Source organism: Ranitomeya imitator, chromosome 1 (genome assembly GCF_032444005.1).
Source record: "Ranitomeya imitator isolate aRanImi1 chromosome 1, aRanImi1.pri, whole genome shotgun sequence".
Classification (NCBI taxonomy): Eukaryota; Metazoa; Chordata; class Amphibia; order Anura; family Dendrobatidae; genus Ranitomeya; species Ranitomeya imitator.
In genome coordinates, this window is record NC_091282.1 from 1124200893 (window position 1) to 1124213029 (window position 12137).

At 45.5% G+C, this 12137-nt stretch overlaps 1 protein-coding gene across 2 annotated transcripts in view; it reads right to left on the reverse strand.

Moving 5' to 3' along the window:
- The window catches only part of EXOC1 (exocyst complex component 1), a 99972-nt gene that overhangs the window by 22333 nt on the left and 65502 nt on the right, over positions 1–12137 (reverse strand). For both annotated transcript variants that reach the window (XM_069744452.1, XM_069744451.1), the window contains one exon: positions 6101–6211. In XM_069744452.1, the coding sequence (XP_069600553.1) occupies positions 6101–6211 (111 nt within the window). The remainder of the gene's footprint in view (positions 1–6100; positions 6212–12137) is intronic.

The following is a 12137-nucleotide window of genomic DNA, read 5'->3' on the forward strand; positions in this document are numbered from 1 at the left end:
CGGACTGGGGCTAAAATTTAGCTCTGTCTCGAGAACCCGATTCTGTTAACGATGTAGTAGACAAGGCAGCCCATGACCAGAAAGGCCCTTCTGGCCTTTGCCAGAGTTGCCAAATGGCCAGTCTTGTCCCGAGTGAGGGGGCCCCTTGTTTAAGGGCCACGGCCTTGTTTCAAGGGAGGGATAGCAACTCTCTGGGGCTGTTCAAGATCATCCTTAAAAAGGATATCTGCTGGGCTGGAAATGAGGAAGAACTATCTACGTCTATCCGCCAGCCCAGGTGAGGAAAGGTATCGCAAGGTATATATAGATGGACTCAGCGCAGTCCTGGAAGAACGGCTGGGAAAAAAAAAAAAAAAAAAAAAAAAATCGACCAGGTAGGGCAGGACGGCCACGCACCCAGAGTGCAAGAGAGACATGACAGCCGCCATGATAATGGCGAACACTCTGGGAGTGGATGCAGGGCCGAAGGGCAAGGTCGTAACTTGAAAATGCAGTTTGCGAATGGAAAGAGGAAATTTTTGGAAAGAGGAAATTAGTAATGTGAGGGTGAGCATGAGCATGCTTCCGTTCTCTGAGCCATGAAGCGCTTCTGAATAAAAAGTAATTCGCCGCAGACAGCGCCACGTAACTCGCTGCATTCAGAGAGGCAAACCGCAAAGTATCCCGCCCTAGAGATTTAGTTGGCCAGCTTTACCATCTCCGTAAAAAAGGTTACTGTTCTGAGTCAGACAAATATAGACCAACACTGTAAACATCTGTAACAAACGCTACATAGACCAAACACCTTGTGGTGAGGTCTACAGCACATTTACATAGGAGACTCCTATGTGTTGCGGACACTACTCCATTTTTTCTGTTATTGTTCTGAATCAAAGAAGCTAGGGTCTCTGGCCAGGAGACCATTGCGCTGGCAACCCATGCGGCAGCTAAGGAAAGGTACAGCTCTGAAATCGAGGACGCAAGACGGAACGAGTCATATTGACTGACAGTCCGTGGTATTTTTTTTTTTTTTAAAAGGTGATCCATCGGGCAGGGATACTGGCAGGTACACCACAGGAGTTAAGCTGTCAGGTTGCTTAGTGCGCGGCTGCAACCAGCAGGTGAGGAAAAAAAAACCATCTCTTGAGTCGCTGCCATCTTTGAACGGTGCAGAGATAAAAGGATGAACCCTTGATCAACCATCCTCATAGTGGGGATGCAGAGGGGGACTGCTCGGACGTCAAAAAGGAGGGCATCTGTACATCCACGGAGGTCAAGTCCCTGGGTGGACCGGGTTGGTATTAGACCCAGCAGTAGAAGAGTATACATGGAGGCGCCACTCCATGTGCTCGTATGATGATGGTGTGAGGAGATCGGTGTCCTTTGAAGGACCAGTCGCCTTTAAAAAAAAAAAAAAAAGAAATCAGACCAGGCAAAACATCTCATGTTGCAGTGTTTGCATATTGCTGATACCGCGCTTGAAGAGGGTTTTGCTTCTAGTGCAAGCCCAATTTAAAATGCTCATGGTGGGACTGGAACCATGGACTCCATGCTGAAAACAAAAAACAAAAAAAACACCAGCGTTTTCCACTGTGCTGCCATGGTGCTCGCCAGTGAATCACTTATCTGGACGCTCGCTGTCCGGGAAAATGGCAAATGCACTACTAAGGGTTTAGCTTCCGTTTTGAGGGACCCTGTGTGATCTAGAGCAGAACCGTAGTCCTTGTCAATCTACAGAGATTGGTTGATGGTCTAAATAGGCAAATCCATCTTATTCTGAGGCTCTGGCGAGTCCAGATCCAAGGCAACGTCTGATTCACATGCCGAGTCTTGTTCCGTTTCTAGAATACATGTGGCCCCTGCTAGCCTAATGCTCCCGTGTAGGGGAGGATCCATGTATATTGGTTTTGCGAGCACTTCAAACCACAGAGGGTTCAATCTCGTGGTCAGAGAAGCTGTGGATTGCGTCAGTGACGAAGCCCCTTGAGGGGAACTAGGTACTCTGGGAAGAGCTGGGATCAGCGGCGGCAGAGGGCTCCTGAGCTCATTTGAACTAGGTACTCTGAGAAAGGTGACCGGCTTCAGGCTGGTCATGCCTTTAGCACCAGTGAATGCTGGTCATGTGCCCTTTTAAACTAGGGAACCTTTAAGACCAGGGAATGCTAGTCATGTGTCTTTAAAAACCAGGGAATGCTGGACATGTACCTATAGCCCAGCGACTACTTGACATGAGCCTTTAAAACCAGGGAATGCGGTCATGTACCTTTAAGACCAGGGAATGGTGGACATGTACCTTTTAGACCAGGGATTGCTAGTCATGTGCCTTTAAGACCAGGGATTGCTGGTCGTATGCCTTAAAGAAAAGGAAAACTGGTCGTGTGGCTTTAAAGACCAGGGAATACTGGTCATAGCCTTTATGCTGCCGGGGTGCGTGCGGGGGAGGGATGGAGCGGTGTCTCCTTACCCGGATCCTGAGTCCCCCGTCAGCGTTGGAATAGTGCTGCCTTGTTGCGATGCAGCAGCCGCTTCCAGATGTCTACAGCTCGTGTCCGGAAACGGCAGGAGGATGAAGATGGCCGCCGAGAATATGCTATGAGAGTTCTCATCCTGAATGAGAAACGCCTGAATAGGGGGGCGGAGCCATGAAGCGCGGCCTATAGCATGGCTGTGGTTCCGGGTTGTGGCCTACACAAACTCGAAGCTGGGGGCTACATTTTTGGAGCCAGCTGGCGCCGAACGGGAAAAAGGAAAAAACAACCTGCCACTGCAAAACAAGGAGAAAAAAATGCCGCTTGCGCAGAGCCCTCCAGCCGCTCGAGTCCCGGCACTTACCACAGTGGCTGCTGAAGGGAAAGTATGCAGCTTTGATCAGCAGGTCAGAAAAGTAGAAGAGATCCTCTGCCGATGCTACTGTTTGGACGGTGCAGGGATTAAGAAAAGCCCTCAATCCATCGTCCCTTTAGCAGGGAGGTGGAGAGGAACCGTCCGCCTCCTTGTACCATCCGCTTTCAATAGTGGTGGTGCAGTGGGGGCTGCTCAGACACCACGAGGTAGGCCTCTGTACACCCAAAGGGTAATCACCTAGGATAGGACAGGGCTGAATGTCCGGCAATAGGCCTGGCTGTGGAACAGGGTACGTGGAGGCGACTCTCCATGTGCTCGTCCGTACAGGTTGTGGGGAGATCGCTGCCCTTGAAGGGATCCGTCGCCTCTAAGAATCAGCTCAAACTTGGCATCCCACGTCGCAGGAGAGGATACGGAGAGGTGACACTCTCCGTGCTCTCCTGTTGATGGTTCGGGGAGATCGGAGCCTTGAAAGGATCCGTCGCCCCTTCGTCCGTTGTAAAAAGGTAAAATCAAAAATGTAAAAAGGTAAAAATATAATAATAAAGAGTTTTGGGTCTGAACAGCAGACCCGTCCGTGTGCCTTCTACGGACACTAAGCTAGAACTGGTTAGCTGGGAGCCAGCAGAAGGGTGTATACTGCAGAGGAGGAGATCACTTTCTTTGTATCACTTAGTGTCAGCCTCCTATTGGCAGCAGCATACACCCACGGTCTGTGTCCCCCAATGAGGTGAAGGAGAAATCCATTTAATAATGTATACTGTGAACTCTGGGGACAGAGCCACTTTAAAATGTTAACACCTATAAGAAAAAAAACGATGGGCAGCACGGTGGCTCAGTGGTTAGCACTGTTGCAAGGACAACATCTGCAGGAGTTTGGAAGTCCTTTTCGTGACTTTCCTCCGGGTTCTCTGGTTTGCTCCCACACTGCAATGACATACTGATATGGAATTTAGATTGGGAGCCCCAATGAGTGTTCACAAATCTGTATAACCAATATATAAATGGCACATAGCTGAAAAGTTTGAGTGCCACCGCCGAGTCCACTACTGATCACGGGAGCATGGCTCTGAATTCCCCATTCATTATCACCTATAATGGAAAGCTGAAGGAGAAGCAGTGATATGCCCACTTACTTACATGGGAATACACTTTAAAGCTAAATTCAAGGAACAGGTATAAGGCTATGTGTACACGATGCGGATTTGCTGCGGATCCGCAGCGGATTTTTCCGAGCAGAAACGCTGCAGAACCGCACTGTGATTTACAGTACAATGTCAATCAATGGGTAAAAAAAAAGTTGTGCACATGGTGCGGAAAAATCAGTGCAGAATTGCTGCGGATTTAAAAGAAGTGCATGTCACTTCTTTTGTGCAGATCTGCAGTGTTTCTGCACCCCTCCATGATAGAAATCCGCAGTGGCAAAAACTGCAAGAAATCCGCATTAATTCCGCGGCAAATCCGCACAAAATCCGCATAAAAACCGCGGCGCAAATCCGCAGCTGCGGATTCTGCCAGGAGATGCTGATTTTGTGCAGAAAATTCTGCACCACATTTCCTACGTGTGCACATAGCCTAAAAGAATAAAATAAGATCATTTTCCTAAAGTGTTAACATGGAGGCACAAAAAACTTTAGCAATTTTTCCAATGCCCCACATTTGACACGGTGGCTTCTGGTCATCTATGTGCCCAATCTTACACCCATTTTCCTGCCATTTTAAGTGTTGGATTCCTCCAAGCCACATCACTATCTTGATAAGGATTTGTTTAATAATAAATGGTTTCCTTCCCAACCAAAAGAATAAGATGGCATCCCTCTTCTCCTCTCATCCATTACGTGTACCCGTCAGCTAGACTTTCAGAGAACCGCAACAGAGGAGTGAATTTAATTATTAATTCATAGTGTCCTCTATGTTCTCCTAAAAAATAGGCACTTGTGATTTTGTGGTTAAATCATCTGTTCGGCTCAACATAAAAGCCCTGTTTATATTCCAGTAACAGATACATAATGTCTGATTTATTCGTCCCCCCATAGACAATAAATGTATTTGATTGTTATACGAATGTGTATTTATCATAAAGGCTGGCAATTAGAAAGAACCAACAGAGCAATTCCCATAGAACATTAGAGACTTTTTAGAATAATAATTCTCAACACTGGCGTTCAGGAAAGAAGCATCTGATATTTTCTGCAACAGTAGTATACATCATTCTGTATGTAACCATTATTATATTATCATTTCAAGCCCCTACGACGTCTGATATTAACAAGAAGTGACAGTAGATGAAGGGTAAGTATTAGGGCTCAGTCAAACGTTAGTTTTTCACGTATGGCTGCCATCAGGGTTTTTCACGAATAACACTGATACCTATGACAGTCTAAGGGGCTGTTCACATGTCCGTGTTTTTTGCAGACCAACGGGTCCATACAAATTTTAAAAGACATGTTCAATATTGATCCGATTGTCAGAACAAACTTGGCAATGCCATCCATGTGCTGTCCATTTTTTGTGGACTGACAGATAGATGAAGGTGGACAAACATTTTCTCCCATCAAAGAAAAACTGATGAAGCTCTGATCAAGAATAATGATGAAACTAGGACTGACTTTCTTGTAATGCGTGAATGAACCCTTATAGGAACGCAGGGAACACAAGATCTCCTGAGATTCTCTGCTCTGGGGATACAAACTATGAGCAGGGAGCGGCTTCCATAGAGCATCTGATTTTTACATCTGGTCGGATTTATGGCGGACTTATTACACTGTTTTCTAGAGTCAATGGTCCATAGAATATAATGGGATAATGAGAGTTGATGTGGATGGATTCGCAGGACCCGCTCTATCTGCCAGGTCGGTAATCTATAGAGGTCAGGCTGGAGCCCTGAGAACAGCCTCCTTCCTCCCACATCTGCGGTTCCATGTTTGATTAGCCTGCGTGATGTGATGTGACCAGTTGCAATATGACCCACTGTGTGATGGCAAAAGAAGAGCCACAGATGTCAGGAGGAAGGAGGTGGTTCTCAGGGCTTCCATAAAGCATCCACAGATCACCGACGTGGCCGATGGTCCGAGTCCTGCGAATCAATTAGCACCAACTCGTAGGAGAACCTATTTATTTCTTTTAAAAAAAAATTGTCATAGGCAAAAAATTAGGGGATAAAGACTGAACTTGGTACAACTCCTTTAAGAGATCTTAGTAGGTCCATTTCCCAATAATGAAAATGTAAAGAAATTACACAGTATACAGTGACATTAATAAATCATTAGCTCTATACCATGGGTGTCCGAGCCATGCTCTGATGTTGCGATAGATTAAAGAATTTACTGATGAAGTCTTGCTCAGCTAGACACAGCGGCTCCAGTTCACTTAAGACCTGTTCGAAGATCTGAACAGAAAAAATAAAATAACAAAAATCAGCGTCTATATCTCACTAACCACATTAAAACATTTAACACCCCGTAAAGCAATTATACAAGTTACAAAGGGCACCAAGTTGTGTAGAAAAAGTGTTTTCAGTGCTATTTGATACAGTATTATTAGAGCTGTGCAGTGAAGACTAGACCAGCAGGGCAGAAGATCCAGGAAAACATACTCAGAAGGGAGGTAAGAACATTTCTAAAACAATCCACAGCGAGGAGATTGGAACAAAACAAAATCCTGTAAACTGCATGCTCGCAAACGCCAGAAGCCTGACAAACAAGATGGAAGAACTAGAAGCAGAAATATCTACAGGTAACTTTGACATAGTGGGAATAACCGAGACATGGTTAGATGAAAGCTATGACTGGGCAGTTAACTTACAGGGTTACAGTCTGTTTAGAAAGGATCGTAAAAATCGGAGAGGAGGAGGGGTTTGTCTCTATGTAAAGTCTTGTCTAAAGTCCACTTTAAGGGAGGATATTAGCGAAGGAAATGAGGATGTCGAGTCCATATGGGTCGAAATTCATGGAGGGAAAAATGGTAACAAAATTCTCATTGGGGTCTGTTACAAACCCCCAAATATAACAGAAACCATGGAAAGTCTACTTCTAAAGCAGATAGATGAAGCTGCAACCCATAATGAGGTCCTGGTTATGGGGGACTTTAACTACCCGGATATTAACTGGGAAACAGAAACCTGTGAAACCCATAAAGGCAACAGGTTTCTGCTAATAACCAAGAAAAATTATCTTTCACAATTGGTGCAGAATCCAACCAGAGGAGCAGCACTTTTAGACCTAATACTATCTAATAGACCTGACAGAATAACAAATCTGCAGGTGGTTGGGCATTTAGGAAATAGCGACCACAATATTGTGCAGTTTCACCTGTCTTTCACTAGGGGGACTTGTCAGGGAGTCACAAAAACACTGAACTTTAGGAAGGCAAAGTTTGACCAGCTTAGAGATGCCCTTAATCTGGTAGACTGGGACAATATCCTCAGAAATAAGAATACAGATAATAAATGGGAAATGTTTAAGAACATCCTAAATAGGCAGTGTAAGCGGTTTATACCTTGTGGGAATAAAAGGACTAGAAATAGGAAAAACCCAATGTGGCTAAACAAAGAAGTAAGACAATCAATTAACAGTAAAAAGAAAGCATTTGCACTACTAAAGCAGGATGGCACCATTGAAGCTCTAAAAAACTATAGGGAGAAAAATACTTTATCTAAAAAACTAATTAAAGCTGCCAAAAAGGAAACAGAGAAGCACATTGCTAAGGAGAGTAAAACTAATCCCAAACTGTTCTTCAACTATATCAATAGTAAAAGAATAAAAACTGAAAATGTAGGCCCCTTAAAAAATAGTGAGGAAAGAATGGTTGTAGATGACGAGGAAAAAGCTAACATATTAAACACCTTCTTCTCCACGGTATTCACGGTGGAAAATGAAATGCTAGGTGAAATCCCAAGAAACAATGAAAACCCTATATTAAGGGTCACCAATCTAACCCAAGAAGAGGTGCGAAACCGGCTAAATAAGATTAAAATAGATAAATCTCCGGGTCCGGATGGCATACACCCACGAGTACTAAGAGAACTAAGTAATGTAATAGATAAACCATTATTTCTTATTTTTAGGGACTCTATAGCGACAGGGTCTGTTCCGCAGGATTGGCGCATAGCAAATGTGGTGCCAATATTCAAAAAGGGCTCTAAAAGTGAACCTGGAAATTATAGGCCAGTAAGTCTAACCTCTATTGTTGGTAAAATATTTGAAGGGTTTCTGAGGGATGTTATTCTGGATTATCTCAATGAGAATAACTGTTTAACTCCATATCAGCATGGGTTTATGAGAAATCGCTCCTGTCAAACCAATCTAATCAGTTTTTATGAAGAGGTAAGCTATAGGCTGGACCACGGTGAGTCATTGGACGTGGTATATCTCGATTTTTCCAAAGCGTTTGATACCGTGCCGCACAAGAGGTTGGTACACAAAATGAGAATGCTTGGTCTGGGGGAAAATGTGTGTAAATGGGTTAGTAACTGGCTTAGTGATAGAAAGCAGAGGGTGGTTATAAATGGTATAGTCTCTAACTGGGTCGCTGTGACCAGTGGGGTACCGCAGGGGTCAGTATTGGGACCTGTTCTCTTCAACATATTCATTAATGATCTGGTAGAAGGTTTACACAGTAAAATATCGATATTTGCAGATGATACAAAACTATGTAAAGCAGTTAATACAAGAGAAGATAGTATTCTGCTACAGATGGATCTGGATAAGTTGGAAACTTGGGCTGAAAGGTGGCAGATGAGGTTTAACAATGATAAATGTAAGGTTATACACATGGGAAGAAGGAATCAATGTCACCATTACACACTGAATGGGAAACCACTGGGTAAATCTGACAGGGAGAAGGACTTGGGGATCCTAGTTAATGATAAACTTACCTGGAGCAGCCAGTGCCAGGCAGCAGCTGCCAAGGCATACAGGATCATGGGGTGCATTAAAAGAGGTCTGGATACACATGATGAGAGCATTATACTGCCTCTGTACAAATCCCTAGTTAGACCGCACATGGAGTACTGTGTCCAGTTTTGGGCACCGGTGCTCAGGAAGGATATAATGGAACTAGAGAGAGTACAAAGGAGGGCAACAAAATTAATAAAGGGGATGGGAGAACTACAATACCCAGATAGATTAGCGAAATTAGGATTATTTAGTCTAGAAAAAAGACGACTGAGGGGCGATCTAATAACCATGTATAAGTATATAAGGGGACAATACAAATATCTCGCTGAGGATCTGTTTATACCAAGGAAGGTGACGGGCACAAGGGGGCATTCTTTGCGTCTGGAGGAGAGAAGGTTTTTCCACCAACATAGAAGAGGATTCTTTACTGTTAGGGCAGTGAGAATCTGGAATTGCTTGCCTGAGGAGGTGGTGATGGCGAACTCAGTCGAGGGGTTCAAGAGAGGCCTGGATGTCTTCCTGGAGCAGAACAATATTGTATCATACAATTATTAGGTTCTGTAGAAGGACGTAGATCTGGGGATTTATTATGATGGAATATAGGCTGAACTGGATGGACAAATGTCTTTTTTCGGCCTTACTAACTATGTTACTATGTTACTATGTTACATGGATGTCATAGAGGGGGCATCCTATGCTGAGGACCCCTCATGAGCCAGGATAATGAGCCACTCTACACGATTGCTCCCATTCTTGAGCCAGGTGGACATGCACGGCCAATCATTCATGTAGTACCTGGTGGGATGCAGTTCCTCTTGGCAAAATCAGCTGTTTGTCAAGGGTGCTCTGTGCAGGACCCTAGACTATCAGGGGGCTGTATTCTGAAATTGATGGTCTTTAATGAGACAACCCCTTTAATGATACATATGTACCATTTATGATCAAATCCAACAAGTGTAAATTATGTTTTCCATTGATTCATTAGCGATTCATGAGGGTCCGACTTATTGGAGCGACATCCATCCACAGGGTTCTGGGGTGTCCTCATCACTGTTGTTCCTGAGCTGAGTACCATTTATTTCAACAGGACAGAGATGCAATACCACATTGCACGGTGTCCCCTTCTCCCTCCATGCAGGGACACCGGATTACTCACCGCCCCCACCCTCAGTGGGATCCCCGTCGTGCTCCTGCTTCATACTTCCTGCTCTCAGTCTGTGTGCGCACCGCTGTTCCTGGCGGCGTGCCCGGGAAACACACGAGCGCTCCCCTGCTCTATATGCCCTCAGCTTGTTGCTGAGGGGCATTAAGCATAATCTGTTCACCTGCAAGGTGTCGCCCAGCCAATAGCTGCGAAGCATCTTGTATAAAAGGCACACTTCCCAATTGGGAGGTGTCTGAGCAACCACTATAGTTACTGTTAGGTGGTGTTGGTGTTTGCAACTGGTTCCCCGTCCCTAGTCTGTTAAAACTATTCCCTTATACAGTGTCCTGTTAGTCCAGAAAAGGTTGTTCTTGTCAACCGTGTTCGCTTAAGCGGTATCATTATCCTGAAACAGCATCCACGGTATCTGTACCCGGTGGCCGAATCAGCGGTACCTGATATGTAACCAGAGACCTGCAAGCCTGAAACTATCCCAAGTGGTCGTCCTGTTGGCACAGTCTGAACCTGTCCCAAATGGTCGTCCTCCCTGCACAGCCAACTGGTTTACCATAACTGCGACAGTAATGTCCCATCTCTACATACAGCTGTCCCGATTAGTGTAGTTCAGCCTCTGTTCAGACCGTTTGATGGGGCTACAAAGCAAGCACGGTCACCCACGACCAAGAGTAAAGAGGCCGTGCAACTCCAGCAAGCATCACAGCCTCTTCATTCTGCCGATCAGGAGAGTCTCAGGGTTTAGACACTCAACAATCACTGATTTTGTAAAATACTGAGAACACTACAGCAAATACACAGAACATGTGCATTCAGCAGTTCTCCGCTGATGGTCCTTCACTAAAGGCCCCGTCACACATAGCGAGATCGCTAGCGAGATCGCTGCTGAGTCACAAGTTTTGTGATGCAACAGCGATCTCAGTAGCGATCTCGCTATGTGTGACACGTAGCAGCGATCAGGCCCCTGCTGTGAGATCGCTGGTCGTGTCGGAATGGCCTGGGCCATTTTTTGATCGTTGAGGTCCCGCTGACATCGCTGCATCGGCGTGTGTGACGCCGATTCAGCGATGTCTTCGCTGGTAACCAGGGTAAACATCGGGTAACTAAGCGCAGGGCCGCGCTTAGTAACCCGATGTTTACCATCGTTAAAGTAAAAAAAACAAACGCTACATACTTACCTTCGGCTGTCTGTCCCCCGGCGCTGTGCTTTCCTGCACTCACTGTGAGCACAGCGGCCGGAAAGCAGAGCGATGACGTCACCGCTCTGCTTTCCGGCCGCTGTGCTCACAGCCAGACCAGAGAAGCAGAGCGCCGGGGACAGACAGCGGTAGGTGAGTATGTAGCGTTTGTTTTTTTTACTTTAACGATGGTAACCAGGGTAAACATCGGGTTACTAAGCGCGGCCCTGCGCTTAGTTACCCGATGTTTACCCTGCTTACCGGGGACCTCGGGATCGTTGGTCGCTGGAGAGCGGTCTGTGTGACAGCTCTCCAGCGACGCTGCAGCGATCCGGATCGTTGTCGGTATCGCTGCAGCGTCGCTATGTGTGACGGGGCCTTAACACAACTAACTAGATAACTAAAATCAGAAAGAATAATGGGTAATAGGATGGCCTTCACAAAGCCAAAAACACTGATGGGCATCAGTGATATACCCTATTATTGCCTCATAGTGAAGAATGAACAACCTGGAGGGGAAGGTAATGAGCAAATCCAGGAGCTATTTACACCAGCTACATCCTATGTATGGACAGTGAGGTGCGGAGTCAGTGCTGATCACCGCACGGTGTCCGCCTGTGTGCAAGGTTCATAGACAGAGTAACAACAAGATGTGGGGCTACAACGATGAGAAGTAGCTGGCAGGAATTAGATTTTGGGTGAAAAGGCAGGGAGTTATGTACCAGGAAAGATCCACAGATCCTCACACATCAGAAGTAGGCTAACTTGGCCCTATATTTTGGGTCATAAAGAATGTAGGGGTTTTGTCCAGTGGCCATACAGAATAGCGCAGCAGTATGTGCCATGTATGGTGGATTCTTATACCGCTCGTATTGGTAGGATTCCTTCGCATACAAATCACAGGGATCATTTAACACAATTTTGTGAGGATTAAAACAGACATCTTTTATACAAGTTCTTCCATTGAAATCAGTAAGAAAAAGATCCACCAAAAATACAAAGGGGTAAGAGATGGTAAGAAAAGCCCACAACAGGTCCTATATCCACACCCGTTGCTCAGTTACCCTACTGCTTCGATAT